A 22,418-nucleotide genomic window follows, 5' to 3' on the forward strand; every position below is an offset into this window, starting at 1 on the left:
AGCCCCACTGGATTGACTGGAACCTGCTTTATTTATTGTAGGTTACCAAAAAATAAAGAAAATGGCGGCGATTGTTGTTGTTATCGATTTTCTATCAGTTTTCACCACACAAAGACGTCTCATCTTTGCTGCTTGAATGTCGGTATGTAATGGTATGGAGTTATTGAAACTTACTACGTGTAAAAAAGACTAGAAATTGAATGTTTATTTTTAAGCCTCGAAAGTTGCACTGGGTGCCTTTAATGTAGATCACTTCAAATTGCACGATTAAGAATCAACATGTATCTGGGTATGAGTGTATGAATGTGTATTATTAGTAACTGACCATAAAAAAACTGAAATAAGTGAAAAATAAATGTAACTATGTAACACCCTGTCTACAGTAACTTCACTGTTTCAGTCCACTTAGTATCCAGACGTGAAATGTTGGATCAGGTGGATCTGTCACATAGTTTCAACTGGACGATCTTCATCTCCTTTATCACTGGTGAGATTATAGGTTTTAGATCTTTCACTTCTCTTGCAGCTGAAAACAAAAATGTACAGTACATTGCAGTTATGACAAGAACACAATCAGATATACAACCTGATTCAGCTTTACAAAACTTTATAAACCGCATCAGAAAAAATGCTGTTCAAATGTTTAATAACAGATTTAAGAAGAGCCCCAGATACAATCCAACATATATTATCCCTCCAACTATCCATCCCATATACGTAATCTGTGTACCTAATTCTTCCTTCTACGAGAGTTGGTGGTATTGAAACTGGTCATTCTTGGGGCCGTGTGCAAATACTGGCTAGTGCCACTAGGGGGAGCTCCAGAATCTGCTCCGTGACCATGACTGATCATTTCAGCAGGAGGAGCTCTTGAACTAGTCATTGACCAGACAGCTTGGCCCTGTTCAGGCAAGCATTATCAGGATGACATTTCTTATTTACTTACTTCATACATTTAAACTTTTGGATTCTTTGGTTATAGTCTACTTATAGACTACTTTAAATTGTCTAAGCAGTTTCTTCACATTACAGTGTAACCACAGACAGAAATTGGGAAATTCTCAACGCTATGCAGATGATATCTGTGTGAACCCTAATCAATTTTAAGTCTCAAGTTTGTGATGGACGCGAGACAAACTTTTTTGTTCACTAGTTCTAGTCTATTTCACTTTCTGAAATAAAATAAGGTCATTGTAGCATTAGTATTACACTGACACTGATTGTTGTGGCTATTTATTTATTTACTTGTTACAAACTTTCTGAAATTAAGTAGTGTCAATATATATTTCCACATTGTATTTTGTGGGCTACCTGTGTTTAAAATCGTATGTTGCAATAACATTGCATTGGCTTTTCTGAAGTCTTGTCACAGCATTAGTATTCTGAACTTAGTTGTTCTGTGTGCCAGGCCCCCCAGCAGTTAGCTTAAGGTCCTGAGGCATTGACCAGTCACGGAACACAGAACCCCCCTAGTGGTACTCCCCGGTATTGGCACATGGCCTCAAGGCTGTCTAGTTTGAGCTATAACCACTTCTGGAGGGTCTTCTACATTCACAATATTTCAATTTTACTGCACAAGTTTTTAGTATGCAGGGCTTTGGGGCTCTCACCATGGGATTGTTTGCATGTGATTCATGCTCTCAGGAAGTGGCATTCCAAGGCTTTCAGGCAGCAGGAGGCTGAGAAACCCGGAGAGAACACTAAGGGTGCCGATTAATATGTACGGCAGTGATCTGTAGTAGTTTCCTGTGTAAACACGGAAAGGAGGTTAGACCAAAACAAAAACATAAATTAAACATACATTCGTGGACCAAATAGGCTTTTTTTTTTCTAAATGCACTTATTTGATGAGATCCTACTTGATCCTACAGTAATATTTACAATTCTCAGCTAAAACATTATTAATATATTTATCTAAACAGATTTTACCAGTGTCTGGATGTATGACTGAACAAATGACTGCAATATCAAATGTTGAGCATGTTGTGCATGTTCAGTCATGTGTTTTGGGGGTGGTGTAATGTGGTTCTGCTACCCAGATAGATGAAGTATGGAGCAGAGATACTGCCCACCCTGGATGCCATGGAACAGGTGCCCAGCGCCGTGTTCCTCAGCACAGTGGGGTAGAGCTCTGCGGTTACGGCATACACAATAGCGAAGGCAGCCGTCACACCAAACTTCCCCAGCATCTCTAGTGTGATGGCAATACTGCTCATATCTGTAGAGGGACACAACATGGGGAACAAGGCATTATGTCTGGTATTGTGGGCAGTGGGCATTATAAGTTTGGTTAAAAAGTCTTGATTTTTACTTTACATTTGGAAGTTCACTTTTTTAAATAATTAATTGGTGTCAATAAACTTTAAGTGTACTGTGAATGGTTGGGTCTCTTCAGTGCTTACAGCCTCAGAAAGCATTGTCTAGCTTAGTATTTCAGCAGGACTTTAAAAATACATGTCCTTCGCAGAATCTATACTCTCTCTCTATGTATATACAGAATATATATATATATATATATATATATATAGACACACACACACACACACACACAGCAAATAGTTTCTACGTCACTACAGTTTCACACTGTATCTTACGCTGTGGTATGAGGTGAATGAAAAGCAGCACAACCCCTCCCTGAAAGAGAGAGAGGAAGAGACACATGCGCCGGGGCCAGTATCGATACATAAGCCAGGCTACGGTGTATGCTGGCAGCTCAATGGCCGCAGACAGAAAGCAGTTCAGGTAGGAGTCCCCATGCAGGTTTGCCGTGTTCAGAGACAAGGCAAAGTATCCAATGGAGAGGGTAGTCCTACGACAGAGAGGGAGAGAGAGAAAAAGAGAGAGAGAGAGAGATAGGACAAGAGAGAGGGAGAGAGAGGACAAGAGAGAGGGAGAGAGGGAAGGAGGGAGGGAGAGAGGGGACAAGAGAGGGAGAGAGAGAGGACAAGAGAGAGGGAGAGAGAACGAGAGAGAGAGAGAGAGAGAGGAGACAAAAGAGAGGGAGACAGTGAGAACAAGAGGGAGGGAGAGATAGGACAAGGGAGAGGGAGAGAGAGGACAAGAGAGAGGGAGGGAGAAAGAGAGAGAGAAAGGGAGAGAGAGAGAGAGAAGACAAAAGAGAGGGAAACAGTGAGAACAAGAGGGAGGGAGAGAGTGAGGGCAAAGGCTGGTGAAGGCTGAAGAAGCATTCTTTGATCTTCCACACTGCTTCATTCATGACTTGTTTTCTATTATCAATTAACACGGCAAGAGACCGGACACTCACCAGACCAGGCACAGCACGATAGTAATGCTGCGGATGTTGTTGGTCTTCACCAGATCACAGATGTTATGGGACTCCATTTTTTCAGCTTGGTTGGCTTGCTATAGTGCACGTGTCATAACAAGTATGTTGTTATGAACAATGCGTGGCCAGTGTGGTACAAGATGTTAATGTCACTTTAAAACCAAACAAAGACCAAAAAGTCAACAATTACCTCTACACAGCTAGAATAACAGACTAGCTTGGACATTAATTTCCCTCAGTTTCAGGGAGAATTCATATATTTTATCAAGCTTTTTCTCTTCAGAACTCAGATTGTGGTACTATAACTCATGTTCAGTCATATATGAAAAAGAACACACTTGACAGGTGATTACTTTTACTTATGTATATTAAGACCAATATTTCACCACAAAGGACTTCATCAGTGTCTAATTCCAAAATATTTCACCGAAATTAAAGTTATCCATGGCATTGAAATACACAGTGCCAATGATAGACCCAGATACAATAGTGATGGAAAGCATTCCGCAGACCTTCACATGTGAACCCTGAGCCCTGGACCCAGTGGTGACATTGCCTATCACAATGGGGCTTCGGAATTCTCTGCTGTGAGTCTCATTCCAGGTGACTTTGTGGAAAATTATGAAGGTCTCTCCAGCCAGATGAATGCGTTCACAAAGAGGCCACTAGTTTGTAAATTCCTTGCCAATGTTCTACGCCTGAATGATAATAAGTGCGGTTGTATCAGCTACCTTAAGTAGCTTTGATTGCTGTCAAATTCACCTCATGATTGTGTGCTGAACCAGAAAAAACCTTGTTTGCTCAACTCTCTCTCTCTCTCTCCCCCTCACTTACTCACTCTCTTTCAGTTAACAGTTTTTGCAAACAATAAAACAATGTGCATTCTTCAATATCAGGTGGTGATATAGGTCTTAATGAACATATTTGGAGAATATGTGAAGACTTATATTGTATCATCAGACTAAAGTTTTTTTTTAATAAAAATGATTTTTGCACTTAATAACAATGTCTCTAGTCTATGTATCATTGTGATATGATAGTGATATGATCGCTGAGTGACAGAAACATACGTTATACAAATCAATACTAAGGAAACTTTAGTTGTTATTTGAACAGCTGCTGGTCAAACAAAAAAAAAAGGCTGTTTCACCAGCTGCAGCCATGTGGTGTGTATCAGTCTGCAGCTAATCATCAAACCATAACACTAAAACTAACACTCACACTTACTAACTGACCATTACTACTAAGAGAGTGAATATTTTCTCGTACACAAAGAAAAACCCTTCAGGAGAAATCATTTGACATGTGACAGTATCACCCCTTCTTTGGCCTAACGCCAATGGCAATTATTGAGCACTTGTAACAACTGACGGTTTCCAGGTATAGCACCTGACTCAACTCAAGACATTCAGCATGTCACTGAAAATATTGCAAGAATGCCGAGTACCAGCTAAACACAGCGCTGTCCATCTCACACACAGCTGTGAGCCCCTCTGACCTGAACGGGCTCAAAGATGACCTCTGGGGCCGCCACTCTGTTCCTCCTGGCTGCATCCCTCAGGATGGCCTCTGCCTCCGCCACTCTACCCTGAGATAAAAGCCAGCGAGGAGACTCTGGAATGAACCTACACAAACACCATACACAGAGTCACTGCAAACAGGAGAAGATAGCCTTGTGTGGACACCACCAAGGGAAAATGCATATGAAAACATTCCATTATTTTGTATTATTTATTATGTATTGCGACATCCTTATCCTGCTACAAAGTCTGCTACAAAGCTCTGTTTAATGTGCTGAAATTCATTTGTTTGTGGTGCTGCTTTCTTTTTCAAACCCCTGTGTATTCCTGTGCCTTGGCATGTCATCGTCCAGCCCTTAATCCGCCCTTAGCATCCAGCACACCTACCACCAAAGAGGAATGCAGAGGAAGCCTGGTAGCGTGAGGGCAAGCTGCAGCATCCGCCAGTCCCTGATGAGATAGGCCGCCAGAGGCAACAACATGTAGCCCAAAGCAAAGAAAAGGCACACACCCAAAGTCCCAAACAGGATTCGGACTGACGGGCTCAAAATCTCCATCCCTGTTGGAAGCAGACAAGTGATTTTTAGAGAATTCCAGAATAGGGCACTTTATGCACTCTTTATGCACTCTACGACAGCATTTACGTATCTCTAAATCCCACCTCGGAATCCTGTGTTTGGATAATTCTAAAATCTTATTCACACCAAAAGGTGAGGGATCTAGGGAAGAATATGTAAAATAATCCAAGACAAACAGAATAAGTACCTAAAATAAATGCAGCTACATAGTTGGATATTTGTCCCATGCCAACTACGAAATAAAAGGCACAAAACCAGAGCCATGATGGAGAGAAGACCTGCACAAGAGTGAATATCGTCTGAACCGCCATTGTACTGAAGAGCACTATCTTCCTTCCAAACCTGGAATATAAAAAAGGGAAAGAATAAGGGTCAAAAACTTGTGCCAACACCATGGTACGGTCTTGGTAAGGTGATATAAAAAGTACACTGGTGGAGATGCTAAATGTGTGTGTGTGTGTGTGTGTGTGTTGGGAGGGGATTTAAACTTTGACATGTCCCCTGAGCACAAACATCACTACTGGTGTTGTATATATATGTTCTATATATGTATCTATATATATGTATATCTCATCTCATCTCTTCTCATCTCATCTCATCTCTGCTGCATCTCATCTCATCTCATCTCATCTCATCTCATCTCATCTCATCTCATCTCATCTCTGCTGCATCTCATCTCATCTCATCTCATCTCATCTCATCTCTGCTGCATCTCAACTCATCTCATCTCATCTCATCTCTTCTCATCTCATCTCATCTCATCTCATCTCATCTCATCTCATCTCACCTCACCTCACCTCACCTCACCTCACCTCACCTCACCTCACCTCACCTCACCTCACCTCACCTCACCTCACCTCACCTCACCTCACCTCACCTCACCTCACCTCACCTCACCTCACCTCACCTCACCTGTCAGACATCTGTCCAGAGGCAAAGGAACCAGTAAGGACTCCAAAGAAGAACACCGAGGAGGTCATAGGAGTTTTCCAGTCATCAGCACACACCAGATCCCACTATAGGATGACCAAACACATTGTTGAGCATGTCATTATAATAATTGCACATTGCCTGACACCATAGCTCACCCATGCAGTGCTCAGGGCCTTTCTGTGTGGAGTTTGCATGTTCTCCCCGTGTTCACAAGGGGTTTCCTCCACTAAGAACCCCAACAGAAAAACATGCAGAAGAACTGAAATCCGTCCCTGACCAAGACGGATCACTTGACTTGGTCCCCGAGCGCCTAACGGCTGCCCACTGCTCCTGGGGTTCTGGAGGAAGGACAGTCCAGGATGGGTGAAATGCGGAGGAAAAATTAACTGCGACCTCAGGCCTATGTGTGCGTGTGTGCGTGTGTGCGTTTGTGTGTGTCCTGATCGCCACTGAATATGCACATGTGTGTTACTGTGTGTCGTTTGTGCAAATAAAAAACTGACTAACTGACTGACCATTTTGTCACATGCTGCAATAAATAACACTAACATAATATAGTATTGTGTGGGAGTAATGTATGTGTGATTGCCTGTACTTCCATGTTGTGTGGGTTATGTGTGTTTGTAGCGTAGAACGTTTATGTCTGATGATTCAGTTTAAGTGTTCTAACTTGATTGTTTGGTGTTTCCCCTAACATGTTACAGTTTTTCAATATTGTTAAAAAGTATAAAGCGAAAATTCGGCACAATCTGCACAACCTTCACGTCATGTATCAATCGCTCGCCCCAAGTGGGAAATACTTAAGATTCCCTTATCTACATTAGAGTCCGATTTTCCTTGTGAACACACTGATGTCAATTACACATCACGTTGTTGTCAAAACAGTGTACACAAAGTTCTGTTGTTGCACACAATTTTCAAGTAAAATCTCAAAGCATCAACCTGCAAACCACAAATAGTCAAATCTCTAAACTTTCAGGTCTTTTGACCAATTTGCAGTGAGGCCTGCACCATTAAAGTGTCTTGAGCCTCTGTTTTGTTGGATAAACTATTGAAAACTTTGAAAAGATCCACAACCAGAGAAGGAGAGGGGTAAGAGTGAGAGGAGGAAGAAGAGGAGGACAAGAAGGAGGAGGAGTAGGAGGTTGAAGAGTAGGAGGACAGAGAGAAGGAAGAGGAGGACAAGGAGGAGGAACAGAATGAGGACAAGGTGAAGAAGGAGGAGGATCAGGAGAAAGAAGAAGGAGAATGGTCATCTCTAATGAGATTTGGGCCGCTGTGGTAGACCATGTTTTCATGGTTTTTCATTAGAACCTTCAGGATGGAGAACAAGTACGAAATCTGTTTGCCTTGTGTACTGTAATACTGCATATCAATATAATATACGTAGTGTGCTCACAGTATTTGTATTTTGCAGGACTGAAAGAGAACCACACTGTGGAGGAAGAAAACACACTTTCAATATTTTTTGAAAGCAAAGTAGCATTTTCCAGGAGATATAAAGGGTTTTGCATTTTCAGTTAGTTGCTTTGGAATTTGTGTTTAGAGTTTTGAGAACGAGGCATGCTTTAAAAAAATGTGTGTAAGCAATTGAGAAAAACTATAAGCATTTTGTATACAATTTTATGTCAATACAATCGGGTGGAACAGGAGACTAAAATTGTAAATATGGTTTGTGAGAACAACGGTATTGCTGTTTTATGTTTGACTATGAAAAATGTAGGCCTACACTGATAAATTTTACAAAAGGAGAAAGGGCTCAATGAGTCATTGTCATTCATATGGTGTGTGTCGATGATTGTGTTTTCAATTTTGCACTTCTGTGTGCTGTAAATGCTTGGTAGTGTGCAGCTAATGCTTAGTTGTGTGTACTAAATGAATGTATGTGCGTGTGTTTTGAAAATATGGCTGTGTGTACCAAATGAAAACACGAGTTCCATTTTGTGAACAGTTAAGAGATTTGATAGCAAAGAGTCATCTTGCAAAGGGAGTGTCAGGTTTAGCATTTTGTGTGTGAGGTTTTCAATTTTCTGTGTGCAGTTTTGAGAAAGACGTTACTGTTTTGAAAAACGGGTTTTAGCAACAGTGAAAAACTGTAATGTCTACGTGTATTTTTAATAAGTGATTAAGAGTCAGTGTGTTGTATAAATGACGTGTGGTAGTGTGGTATTTTAGCGTCTTTGTCTACTCCGAGCCTGTAAAATGTGTCTGTGTAAGGCAGGACGGGAATCTTTGGATTATAAAATCATAGATGGCCTTCTAGTTGATTAGTTCATTAGGTGTGGGTCAGTAGTTGTTAGATTATGCCTCTAACAACATTCCAGAACTGCATTGTTCCATTGTTCCATGTCTCCCTGTGCTTTTCCATCATGCAAAGGTTAAACTAAGGGCAGGAAAATGGATTTAACGGCACTAAGTGTGATATTGCATTAAAAGATGATGTCTTTGTCATGTTTGGGTTCATTTGGATGGTCTCAGTCTGAGTGGTACAGTTTCCTTCAGAAACATGAGAATTGTGGTCTCTGTGGGTTGTAGGTAACCCCCTGATGCTGAAGACGCCGAAGCAGACAACCGTGAAGATGCTGCGCTTCAGTGGAGAGGGATCTCTGGAGACACACACCATCCGCCGAACTAGCCTGTAGCTGCATCCGAAAAAGTGAAAGTGGAAGCAGTGAGAGATTGGCCAGTCCCCCTGTGACGTTGGCGAGATTCCTGGGGCTGGCGCTCTTTCTACTGATGCTTTGTCCAAAGCTTTACTACGATAGCCAGCCCGCTACTTCGAATGCAATGGTCACACTTCACTTACCTGGCTGCTGAACTTCCGAGAGCCAGAGGGGCAGCAGAGCATGGCACGGACATGCAGTCGCCCTGTCTCTGTGGCCACTGGCCAGGGGAAGCAGGGCAGTGCTGGCCCTCTCATCACAACATGGAGAAGAGTGGCGCTGCTTCGATGTTGGCCACCCTAGGAGCTGCCGACTTGGATGACGTCGACAGCAGCCTCCTGTCCTCAGGATGAGCAGCAGCAATCCCCAGTGGTGGGTAGTGACCTCTCCAGTCTTCAGCTGCCACCTCTGAGATCAGCGAATAGGAGCTCATAGATCCCGAGCAGCTGCAGCGAGACCAGGCTTAAGATCCTGTCCTCGTCCAGGTTCAGGCCTGGTTGGAGACGGGCCAGCAACCACCCTGGACAGCCATCTCAGCCCTGGATCCCAAGACCAAATCTCTCCATTCTCTGAGTTGCCCAGCTTCACCACGCAGGACGGGATGCTGTATCGAGGCTCCTGGGGGTCTATGTGACATCCTGCGGCTGCTGTTGCCTCCCTGCCAGCATGCCTGGATCCTCCGGTTGGTCCGTAGGAGCAGGCCACTGTGGGCATCAATGAGATGCTTTATCAGCTCAGTTCCAGTGCTGTTGGCAGGACGTGGAACTGTACGTCCATCGGTGTGACGCCTGAACAGCAAAGAAGGGTCCGGCCAGGCACTCCCACACTCCACTACAACAAAATCAGGTGGGGCGCCTACTGAGCAGGTGGCCGTGGTTGTGCTGGACCCGTTTTATTGTCACTGACCAGGGGATTCACTATGTCCAGGTGGCCAAAGATTATTTCGCAAAGTGGCCAGAGGTGTATGCGTTCCCTGACCAGAGTGCTGCCACTGCTGATGAATGCCTGGTCAATGAAATGATCTCTGCGCCATTTTATGTGTGCCCGAAGAGCTGCCCAGTGACCAGGGCCAGAACTTCGAGGCTGGCATGTTCAGTGAGGTTTGCTGGTGGCTGGGAAACAAAAAGACTCAAACTACCCCGATGCATCCACAAAGTGACAGACTGGTATTGCACTTAAATCGCACTTTGGAAACAGATAGTGATGCTGATCAGCCACCGGCAGCTAGGCTGGGACCAACGTGCATCCCTGCAGCCCTCATGCTCGCATGAGAACTGCGAACACCGGTGGACTTGGTGTCCGGCTGCCACTGGAGCCGGAGGTGGACGGTGATCTGGGGCTGGACTATTTCGCACAACCTTCGACACCCCGTGCTGCGGGAAACACTCCACTGCAGAACAGGTATGGGTGTGTTGCCCCAAGAGAAAACAATGTCACCACAGCTGAAGAGTCAGTAGGTCTGAGTCCAGCTGGTAGGGACAGTTGTCCTCCACTGTGACCGGCTGGCTCCATATTGGCCCCTATACTAGCTCTCCCTGGGAGGGAGGAGGGAAACACTGAGACTGAAGGGGCAGTGCCCACCCCTGTGCCCTCTCTGCACAGCAGTGGCTCCCGGCACACCTTAGAGTCTGTGTTGCAGGCATAGGTTGATGGGAACATGTGACCCGTTTGGTGGGGGCTTTGACTGTTATGTGACCTACTCCCAGTCTGTTTGTTGCCAAGAATGTCTGTACATTTGGTTTCAGTGTTCTAATTTCGAATGTTTGATGTTTCCCCTCTTATGTTATGTAGGCTATAGATGTATTTTTTGGTTAGCGATTAAGAGTCAGCGTGTTGTAAAAATGCACCAGTATAATTTAGCGTCTTTTTCTACCCTGGCTGAGCCTGTGAAATGTGTCTGTATAAGCACGCTAGATTTGGCATTCTGTATCAGCGTCTTAACCCTTGTGACAAGAACTTTACATATGCGCTTGACTTCGCTACAGTGTTACGAGACTTCATATTACATTTCCTCTCGTCATAGTTTCCCTCAGCCTTATAAAGAGAGATATGGTGCAGGCAGATCAAGGGATACATACACCTACAAGGCTGTTGTCTGATCTGAGTTATAAACTCTTACAGCAGCACTTTGAACTGCAGTTCACGATTACAATCTATGTAAGTACACTTCAAGCTTAAATGCTCATCAAAATTTGGGCAGACATCAACTGAGAAACGTGGTGCATTAGCTTTAGTTAATCAGTTCATTCATTCGTGTAAACAACAACGTTGTAAATACATAGATAATTAACTAGCTGGATGGTTAAAATAGAACAACTATAGCATGTGGAGGGCAGGGGTGAAGTAAATATTTATAAATCGGGGTAAATGTAAAAGAAGGGGGTACATATATGGGGAGTTACATGTTCAAATAAGGGAATTCATAAAAAATACAAAAGTCATACGACACAACATCCTTCAACACAAATCCAAAGGAACCTAATACAAATAAAGGCGCTTGTGAAGAACGGGCCTATGGTTCTGGTCCAGTTCGTACGATTACGTACCGAAGTGTGGCCTCTTTTCGTGATCAGAATGAAGTAACAACACATCCGCCAACTTTTATGCTACATACCTCAGAGACAATAGTAGATATGTATTGCTGCCGGTCGTATTCCCATCCATCCTTGCACACCTCTTGTTGTATTTCTGAAACGTTCACGTCTATCCATGGCTCGTAGCCTTTGTCTGAGTAACTTTTAATCAAATCTAGTCTGTATCTGGTACATCTACTGAGTCGGATTGTCCCACCATACTCTTCCCAGGGAATACACACGTTTCTCCATTGGACTGTGATGTTGTAGTGTGCGGGAATATGGCAGTGATGAGACGGAGTGTCCCCCATAAACACAATGGACAATCCTGTAAATCCATTGGGTATGATGCTGCAGCATAAGAGAAAGAACACTATCCGTTGAAAAGGTCCCCATTCCCCGAGGAAGAGTGTCTGATCTTCATAATCGCCCCCTTGCATCTTCATTTTGGTGGAAAGAAGTTGGGCTGGGGTTGCGGTCCGTCAGATAACTTGTCCAGAGACTGCAATTGAGTCTTCAGTGGGTTTGAGTAACCTAACAGTTTACCACCCTTGGATTCAACGTTGAGTGTAAACCCCTCAATTTTTTTATTTTGACATCACACTGCAGTTGTCATTTTACGTTTTTAGGTAATTGTAGCCAACCTTACAAATGGGCTACCGTCCAAAGATTGTACTTTTTTCTCGCTTTTGTAGGTTTATTTGCCTAGCCATACTTTAACAACAACATATGAAACATAGGCCCGTCCTATGTATGACTATTTATGGTGGCATAGAAAGAGAATGTATCAAAATGATATATATTGGCATAGGTTAGTCGACAGAGGTCGTTGCATTATGTTTTCATCGTTCTGTAGAATTTTTCAATTCAGAATTTGAGGGATTAATCAAGTTGTTAAAAACAGCAGTTTTATAAGAAGGACTAGCACAAAGGCTGTCAATGATGTTTGAAACAATGTTAATCATTAACTACTGTGTTTCAATTATATAAGTTATTTAGTATTGACCAGAAATGTGCCCTGCCAGCCTCATAAGAACGTTTTATTACGATTTGCTAAGCCAACATCTAATAATAAAACAATTAAAGCCAAAGAGACTAATAAAATCTATTTTATTGTCAATTTAGAGGTCTAAGTCTCCTCAAAACAGAGGAAAGGCAGACGTAACAGATGCTTAATGCCATGTTATACTTAGGCCTACATGCATTTAAATTGCATCCTGTTTCAAGATTTATCGCAATAAAGTCTAAATAAATTGCCTGGGTAGTTTTCAGAAAGCTCTCAATAACATTCTAGTCACATACGTTCAGTATCTTCAAAAACTGTTCTATATGGCTACAACAAAACAAATAGGCTTCACTGACAAAAAGGTGTTATCAGAGATGTAACAAACATTTGCAAAGTAGTTTGTCATTTGCAAAGTAGTTTAGCATATCAATGAAGAGTCGGAAACATCCTGGAAACCACTTTTCCAGATGAATTGCTCTTTCAGAGCACTGTTGTGGAGATATTGTCAACTTATCTCAAACAAAACCTTCACATTTATGATGAGTCAGAGAAACAATCTTGTCAGCAATTAATGGAATTAATGATGAACCTTGGTGAAGAACCGCCAAGAGGAGCGAATCACTGCCAGAGTTCAAATTTCAACTGAGAGGTCAAGCTTTAAAAGCAGGAAATGGCAGTAGAAGGATTCTTCACAGGTGGAGAACAAGTAAGTCCATATGTTTCCTACACTGTAAACACTGCATTGTTTTGTGTAATATTTAATTAACTATTATTTTTGGTTTATGAATTCAGAGCAAATGACCAGTCATGTTTCACACACGTCTTTTCTAAAATCAAAATCTTGTAGTAGTAGTTTGTTGATAAAAACAGTAATCCCTGATTTTTGGGATGTTTTTTCTTTTTTTTTTTTTTCTTTTCTTAGAATTTATTAGACAGTGATTATCACACAGCATGTCATACAATATTACAGTTTTTTGGGATGTTTTTAAGTAATACTAAGTAGAGTTATGATTTTATTTTGTGATAATTTAGTTAGATCAGGTGCCATCAGATGAATCTGGACACTGATTGTATTTATTTGTTTGACAAATTGGTGATGTTACATGGTTCCAGAGAAAACTACAAGAAAATAAGAGTTTGTCTTTTTATAATTACTATTATTATTATTATTATTATTATTATTATTATTATTGCATTATTAGGATGTCTTCAGAAAATTTAATTTCCCAAACTATGTATATAACTTTCAAAGACGGTATAAACCAAACCTGCCCACTTTCCCCTTTCCATATAGTTGCCTCCTGTTTTCACAACAGAACAAACTGTGGATTTTAATTCCATCTAAAGCCATTCACAGTTCAGTCACATGTAATTCCTTTGGGTCTTTTGTGAGGGGGATGGTTGTTGTTCTGAGAAAGAGCTATGCTAGCCATGTTAGGAGGCGAGGGTAATGCGAGATTAGCTGAAAAAAAGAGAAGCTGCTCCAAACAAACTTTGAGAGCTCAAATGGTCTGTATGATAAAAGTGACATTCCTTTTCATCTCATCCAAAGTTTCCTTCTCGTTGCTGCTTAGGGGCGGTGGACATTCGTTGTCACATCTTGTGACTCAGAGGTCTTTAGACACTTCTTGGAAAGGCTCATGCAGTGCTGGGCATAGTCCGGCTAGAGTTAGAGTGAGATATCAGTCAGGGGGTTGGGAGCGTGTCCATAGTGAACATTCTGACGTGGTTCTCCTTCTCCTTGGCAGGGACTCTCCTCTCAAGCATTATCAGCATAATGGGAGACTATGATGATGACACAGCTTTCTTGGGCCAGAGTGGGTCATTCTTTGTTATTACCTTCCTCCTCCTCAACGCCATCTGCATCTCCACGGGCTTCGCTGGTCTCTACTTTGTGTTTGTGGGGGCCACGCCACCCCACCACTGCCTGGTTCCCGAGGGGAACCTGACTGAGGCATGGAGGGCAGCCATCATTCCGTCTCAGGTGGTGGACGGGCAGGCGGAGCAGAGCATGTGCAGCAGGTACATGCTGGATGTGGTGAAGAACTACTCTGCTCGTGGCCTAGTCCCTGGGGTTGATGTCAACGTCACAGACATCGAGCAGGAGCCATGTGTGGATGGATGGAGCTACAGTACAGCTATCTACCAGTCCACCATTGTTACTGAGGTGAGTGGATCACATGCACAAGATATGCAAAAGATAACAAATGGGGATCAACAGGTGTTTTAGCAATAGTCCAAAACTTGTTATGAACCATAGTCACTTACAGAGAAATGGGACAAGGTTACAAAAACAGTAAATTATGCTATTATGCTAATTTTCAATGTTCATTTTTGGGGTTTACTAGAATAGATTTACATTTTTCAATATTCCAAAAACACATTTTTCTTTTTCATACTGTACATCTCTCTTCACCCTCTGACTGAAACACTATTAGAGCTCCGGTGTCTTTTAGCACCCCCTCATAATGAGCCCAGTTTGTTGTGTTTGGTCAGCTAGGCTGGCAATAAGGATTGTGTTAAGAGATTTTGTCATCTTGTCACAAAAGATATGGGCTGGCATTCCAACAAGGCAGTTTAGGCAGCTGAGAAAAAGTGGTTTCTGTGTGACAATTACGCCCTCTGGCGAGTACTTTGGCCTTTGTAACTTTGGAGACCATTAACATGCACAAAAAAGCTTAAAAACACACTAAATGGAAATGAAAAAGTGTAATAGGTCCTCTTTAAATTGTCTAAGCAACTAAGCATTTATGTGGAAAGGGAAATCGTCATATTTGTTGTTGCTCTGCTTCTAAAGTTTTGTGCATGTTGTTTTCCTGTTCATAGTGGGATCTTGTATGTGATAATGAATGGAAAACTCCTCTCGCTTCCTCAACTTTATTCATCGGGTTTCTGATAGGATCCCTTATCTCTGGTCAACTATCAGACAGGTAATTATCTGGTAATTTTTAACCCCCAAAGTGCCTCTTCTGTCTGGTTCAATGCTGACCTTACCTTGAACATTGGCAGTTCTCAGTCAGTGATGGCTGTAGATTGAGCATATCAGTAACGGTAGTGGTGCTGTGGCGCCATCTGTTGTTTAATACAAATAATGAGCAGTTAAATGGGCACTGGAGTAAAAAAAAAAAGTACAAGTCATCTAAATTCACGAACCTGCGTGGCTAGGATTGAGCTGTATCGCTCTCTTATTTCCTTTTTTCTGTTCTCCATCCTTTTCAGGTTTGGGAGGAAGAAATTAGTTTTTATTTCTCTGACAGGTCAAGTCCTCAGTATGCTCATTCAGTCATTCTCTCCATCGTGGCTGGTTTTTTGCCTCATCTACGTCTTAGTGGGAGGTTTCCAAATCTCTCTGTATATCACTACATTTGTTCTGGGTAAGTGTACTATTTGTTGTCTACCCTTTTCACTGTAAGAGGAACACTTATGCAACAATTTAACATGATTCATTTGTTAGCTGATGCAGATTTAACTTATTTCTTGGTTAAAAAAACTTATAGTAGATGGAGAGAAAGCCAAAGCCAACATTTTATATGAATACATTTTTTTGATATTTCCTTATTCCTATCCTTTCTCTTTTTCTTCACACACACACACACACACACACACACACACACACACACACACTTTGAAAGCTATTTCTTCTTTTTTTCCACTGTAGGCACAGAAGTGTTAAGTAAATCGTTGCGTGTGATCTTCACCACTCTCGGGGTCTTCCTCCACTACTGCATTGGATACATGCTGCTGCCCGGGTTTGCCTTTGCAATGAGGGACTGGAGGCCTCTTCTGCAAATCCTCTCTGGTATCATGTTTGTCTACATCCCACTATGGTGGTAGGTCCTTCCCACATCAGAAGCTTTGCTAGGGATGCTCGCAAGATCTGTTGGTGTTTTTGCAGTGAGAATTTTTTTGAATACTTTTTAAATGTGATGATTCTAAGAATGAATGAAATGGTAATCTGGTGATTTAAAGGTGAGCTATGATCTAAAAGTGAGTTGGGCTCTAAAGGTGAGCCATGCTCTAAAGTGAGCTGTGATCTAAAGGTGAGCTGTGTTAATCAACCTTAATTTGATCCAACAGGTTGGTCCCAGAGTCTCCCCGGTGGCTTCTCACTCGGGGTAGAGTGGCGGAGGCAGAGGCCATAGTGAGGGATGCAGCCAGGAGAAACGGAGTGACGGCCCCAGAGATCATCTTCAAAGAGCAACAGGTTTGAGTTTTCTAGTCCTTACTTCATTTGCCTACCCACAAGGCATTAAATGGCATAGATGTGGTGTCTTCTTGGATCACCTTAAAGACCTTGTGGACAATGCAAATATCACTAGTAACCTGTTTAGCCAATGTTCCTTTTCAATTCATACAAGTTCTCATTTACAGGTTGAAAAAAGTGATACCGGTAATACAAAGAGTTACAATATGTTGGACATATTGAGAATCGGTAAAGTGAGGACTACTACTTTCTTGTGCCTTTTGTTGTGGTAAGTTCACATCACCATGGTTTTTAGAATGATTTGATTGAGTGAGTATTTAATAATAGGCCCTTAGTTCAGTCAAGCATGTTGCTAGGTTACTCATCTTCTTCTACTTCTATAGGTTGTCCACGAACATGGGATACTATGGGCTGTCCTTGAACACCTCCAATCTAAGTGGCGATCCATACCTCAATTGCTTTTTGTCAGCTCTTTCGGAAGTTCCTGCCTATTTTGTATCTTCCATACTTCTAAAGACCTGTCCAAGAAAACCTCTTCTTACAGTCTTTCTCATCATTGGAGGAGGCTTTCTTCTCTTGATTCAGCTAATCCCAGATAGTAGGAATCTCTCTTTTTGTCTACCGCCCAAAATTAAATAACTAATCCAGTAAGGGAATTTAGGAGGGTTTACAATTTTTCACCTCTTCTTTTCTCCCTCTCTCTCTCTCAGATTTGCATGGCCTTGCAATAGCCCTGGAAATGTTAGGGAAGTTTGCCTTCACCATGTCCTTCACTGTGGTGTATGCCTACACCGCCGAAATCTACCCCACAGTGCTGAGAAACGTAGGAATGGGGATGTGCTCGTCAGCGGCTCGCATCGGCAGTATCACAGCACCTTACATCATTTACCTCGGTAAGCTCTCATTCATTTACCTGGGTAAGCTCTTATTCATTTACCTGGGTAAGCTATTCTTCATTTACCTGGGTAAGCTCTTCTTCATTTATGAGGGCTCTGCTTAAGTAGGCATTCCTAAAAGTGTGAGTTGCTAACACCATGGTCTATCCGTGGCGTATGCATTTCACAAGTATGCTTCGAGACAATGGTATTGAAATTTGGGCGGAAATCTTAGTTAGAACGACTGAACAGTGCAATGGTGTTGGTAAAGATGTGATATTTATGTTTCAACATGAATGTGCAACATTGTCTTGTCACTGTTACTCTGTCGCCATCCACACCAAGATTTGAAGACTAAAGTCTGGCCCTGCATCACCAAATTGAAGCCTAATGAACAAAATGCCAAAAATCCAGCAACAAAGAAGTTTTTACATTTTTTGGCCATTGGGTTTTCTTACGATGAAGCCTGTTTTGCATGACAAACCCTCTGCTATAGAAACACTGTACGAATAAAATGTATTATTATTATTTATTAAGAAAATCATGTTGTCAAACAAAACACTCTCGTTTTGTGCTCCCCTTTGCCACAGGCACCATCAACAAGTACCTCCCCTACATCCTGATCGGGAGCATGACGTTGGGCTCGTCAGTGGTCAACCTGTTCCTGCCGGAGACGTTCGGCCGAGAGCTTCCTGAGTCTGTCGAGGATATGCAGAAGTGCAGAGGGTATGACCGTCTCCCCTGAGAAATCATCCAATCATGCAGCTGCTTTGCTGCGGCTGCGGCTGCTGCTGCTGGCGCTTCCGGCGCCGACGCGAGTGGCAGCAGCTCCTAAATTTCCCTGGTCATTAATAAAGTATCCATGTATCTATCTATCTACTTTTGACTGAGGCTTCTGAGTTAATCGCGTGCTCTCTCATTAGGTTGTGTCAACAAAGGAAGAGCACAGACAACTGCCCTGAAGCAGGCGACGCTGACAAATGTGCTGTTCTGAATCAGTCCAAACTGTAATCACTGGCCTACTGCTAACCTGGCATCACAGGAGAACCCCCTGGTAGCCTCCCCTACTCAGGAGATGTGAAGTAATTCTGACACAAAAATATCCTCTGTAGACTTTTTTAGTATCATGTCTGTTTGTGTTTTTAATGCCACATGTATTGTGTACAACAGGACATTGCACACTCACAGTTTCACTCATAGATTGTTTCAATTACACACTGAATAAAACTGCTTGTCTTATTCAGGGAAAATTGTAAACAGCAGTAACTGATAAACTAAAACACTACTACTACATACTTTCAAAGCAATATAACACACTTGGGGTGTGCAATGATATTGTGTAGCATATTACATGCATAGACTGGAGAATAATATTATTCCACATTGGAAAAAATCTGAAATATGTAAGTAGTGTCTGAATATTCATTGAACAATCTTTTTTGTATATCTCATGACAGAAATGTAGTGTTGCCCTGTGCCTTTGTGTAAGCTTTTATATACCAAGGCCTTTTATTATGTGATGTAATCCAAAATCAACAATTTATGTTGTGCTAAATTATACAGAATTGAGTTCAAGTTATTTCTCTCGTGGACATTTTCCTTTTTTGATTCAAGTTAGAGCAGTTAACAGTGGTCACATCTTCGCGGGAGTGTCCCCCTTTCGGGAGTGTCCCCCTAAACTAGGCTTCAGTCCCCTGTCCCCCCCCCCCCGATGGGCACAGATTGGGAGCCCATTACCTCCGCAAATAAGAGATGTCAGTGGGTTTCAGATGACACTGTTCCATATTCCTGTCTTATTATATGGCAAAGACAGTACAAGCATTCTGATTGGCTAATGGGTAGTCATGCCAGCCACGTATTGACGTTCTAGCCGGTCTGCGGTCTGATAACTATTGTTATTGCACTCCGGTGACATCAATCTTAAAAATTAGCGATATATCAACAGCCATGAGCATGTATTGATAGAATCAGGACTCCTATTATGAAATTATCTGAGAACAGGAAACCAGTTCAATGTCGTGGTACCATGACAGTTGATGACAGTTGAAGAATAAAGACTCAAGAATTCGCGAACATTTTGATATCGGGTAATACTTTATAGGACTTAGTAGTACAGGTCAGTACAATTCAGAAGCAGCGAAAATGTGTTATTGAAAGTGATGATGAAGACTTGACTACTATAGTTTTAAAACCTTGTGTTTAACTGTAAATTAAAGCCATTTAAGCTGAGCCCTGTTGTCCGTTTTCTATTGATCATTGTAACTTGAAGTTAGCAAGTCATTGTTTGCTAGGCAACACCTGAAACACTGTGTCGTGAGAAGTCTTGAGAGCTGAACAAAACGACATGTTTTCTATTTACAATTACCATTTATTCTCAAAATGAAAAGAGTTAAAAATGCAATATAATAAACAACTTACTAACCTCGACCGTTCGGTCATGCAGGTAAATTATCAGACTTCGGCTTTGCCGTATCAACCTCGCTATCGCTCGGTCGATACGTTACGGCCTCAGTCTGATAATTTACCTGCATGACCTCACTCTCGGTTAGTAAGTAGTTATTATCAGCTCAGTAACATTCCAAGTGCTTGCCAGTGGACCATTTCACAATGGCCTCAAAACAGCAAATCTCTATTCACTAAATCACTTAAAATGTACTATTAGTAATCAGATGAAATGTGATATTCACAGTAATGTGTACACAAAGTTGGAAATAAGTTTAACAGTATCTATCTATATGTATATATATATATATATATATATATATAGAGAGAGAGAGAGAGAGAGAGAGAGAGAGAGAGTAGTGAGGTGTATTTATACTTTGATATCCTAAATATATGTAATTCAAGCTGCTGTAGCATGTTGCAGAACGCACTTCAAGCAAAAGAAGCATTATTTTTTGCAAACAAAAACATTGAAGATTGAACTATGACCTTCTTTGATCTTCGGGATAAAACAGTGTAGGTATTGAAAGGAACATCAACCTTCACCTGTGTGAAGTTGGCCCCCATCTCAAAATATTAAAATAACACAGGTTCAACCTTCAACCTGCATCGTACTGCTAATATTTAATTTCCCCTATTTTAACCTTATTACTCTACTGTTTTAACCTTATTGAGCACAATACATGATTGTTAATCCTAAAAAAATCATGACATGGGTCAAAGTAAACAAGTGATATTTTTTGTCTGCGTAATTTTGATTCATGGCCTGTCACATAAAGATGGAAGACAAGTTGATCTGTTAGACATTCTTGGATGAGTTGGATGAGGTCCACTAATCTTGGAGATGTTGCTGGACATACTAATTATGACATCCAGTATTTATAATATAATGTAAGATTAGAAACTTTGGTAACTCTTTGCGAACGTGAACACATAACGTTCAGTCCTTTTGGTTAAAATGTGTCTTTTGTAGATACAAATATAATCAAGATAAATTGCTTTCATATGACTCCACCCCAACGTTCAAACGTAAGTGAAAGTAAAACGGAGCTATCGAGGTACAAGGATTAGTTATCACTTTTGTTTCAAATTGAATACAGGAGATTTATTTATCACCTTGGATTCCAGACGTTTTCAGATTTTACCACTTGGAATACGATGTCAGTGTCTTCAAGGTATGTACGACTGACATTTGCTAAAGTACGTGGCACAACGGAATAATGGATGTTCTTTGCAAGAAAATGTGGACCTTACAGCTGGAGGATTTAATGACAATATACAGAACATATATGATAGGGGTTATCGTTTTGGCAATACTGTTACTTTTTGAAAACATAGCACGACACAGTCATTTGATCCTTGGAGTTAGTTTTCCTTCTTTCTATGTTGATTTCTATAATTATAAACACGGGCAACAACGCGATTGTGAAAGCGAAAGCTAGAGGCAAGGCAGGCTAATTGATATAGCACACTCCATACATATTGGGAATTCAAAGTGCTTTACAAATGAGCAAATGAAGGAACATAGAAAAGCAAAAGATGAAATAGTAATGTACATTATAAAAGACAAGAAAAGATTAAAAACAATTCGTACATTCGATTCGTTAACAAAATGCATCTAAGAACAGTTGGGTCTTTAAGTCTAGATTTGAAATGGCTACAGTTGGAGTACATTTGATCAGGAAGTTGGTTCCAGAGCTGCCCAGCATAGCAGCTTAAAGCTGCTTCTACTTCACCATGTTCTGACAGTAAATATTAGAAAAATATTTGTATCCAGTGAACTGAGAGATCTTGCCTATAGGCTACTGCTGAAACACATGAGAGGTTATTTGGTCCTGTCCCATTGAGTGTCTTATAAACAAGAAGCAGTGCTTTCACTGATTCTCATAAGAACTCTAGCAGCTGCATTTTGTACAAGCTGAAGCTGTGTGATGTTTTTTTTTAGGAAGTCCTGTGACTTCAGCTGAAGGACATTTTGAGACATCCAGCTATCCAAGTATAGTTTCCAACGGCAACAAAAAGGTAGGATGTTTTTAGGGACTGAAAAGGTTATTTGAACCCTTTTGTCTGTTCTGGTAGCACTCATAAAAGTGAAGCATGGGGGAGCTGATTCATTAAGGGCAGTGGCAATTTTAGCCTGGAATTTCTGGTGGGGCAATTTTGTATGACATCATGTCACCGTCACAAAAATAGAGGTAGCTGATTATTATAAGAAGTAGGCCTATATAGACCCGTAAGATATACTATGGACTTCAGAAATCCTATTTCAAATTAATTTCACATGCTTCAGCGTTCAGTGCGACACAAAGATGTTGCATATAATACAGCATTAAAGTAA

The 22,418-nt window shown here is 41.5% G+C and overlaps 3 protein-coding genes across 4 annotated transcripts in view; 2 read left to right on the plus strand and 1 right to left on the minus strand.

Annotated features, from left to right (window-relative positions):
- Window positions 1–444: 444 nt before the first annotated feature.
- slc22a21 (solute carrier family 22 member 21) lies at window positions 445–11,999 on the minus strand (the record flags this gene model as incomplete). The annotated part of the gene is made up of 10 exons (XM_080850043.1): window positions 445–526; window positions 1,611–1,746; window positions 2,036–2,218; window positions 2,595–2,809; window positions 3,266–3,363; window positions 4,785–4,911; window positions 5,194–5,365; window positions 5,572–5,726; window positions 6,297–6,400; window positions 11,595–11,999. 10 exons carry the CDS (start codon window positions 11,997–11,999, stop codon window positions 445–447), a joined length of 1,677 nt encoding a protein of 558 aa, XP_080706169.1.
- A 2,337-nt stretch (window positions 12,000–14,336) lies between these two features.
- slc22a5 (solute carrier family 22 member 5) lies at window positions 14,337–18,649 on the plus strand (the record flags this gene model as incomplete). The annotated part of the gene is made up of 10 exons (XM_080850157.1): window positions 14,337–14,726; window positions 15,386–15,489; window positions 15,779–15,933; window positions 16,218–16,389; window positions 16,637–16,763; window positions 16,931–17,031; window positions 17,147–17,361; window positions 17,474–17,656; window positions 18,229–18,364; window positions 18,562–18,649. 10 exons carry the CDS (start codon window positions 14,337–14,339, stop codon window positions 18,647–18,649), a joined length of 1,671 nt encoding a protein of 556 aa, XP_080706283.1.
- Window positions 18,650–21,147: 2,498 nt separating this feature from the next.
- Window positions 21,148–22,418, plus strand: part of acsl6 (acyl-CoA synthetase long chain family member 6) — a gene marked incomplete at its 3' end in the record, with an annotated part of 45,544 nt that continues 44,273 nt past the window's right edge. The window contains exon 1 of one of the 2 annotated variants that reach the window (XM_080831854.1): window positions 21,148–21,255. Of the gene's footprint in view, window positions 21,256–22,056; window positions 22,103–22,418 lie in introns of those variants that run through there. The other variant, XM_080831852.1, reaches the window with a different exon arrangement.

The sequence above is a fragment of the Sprattus sprattus genome (genome assembly GCF_963457725.1).
Source record: "Sprattus sprattus genome assembly, chromosome: 1".
Lineage (NCBI taxonomy): Eukaryota > Metazoa > Chordata > Actinopteri > Clupeiformes > Clupeidae > Sprattus > Sprattus sprattus.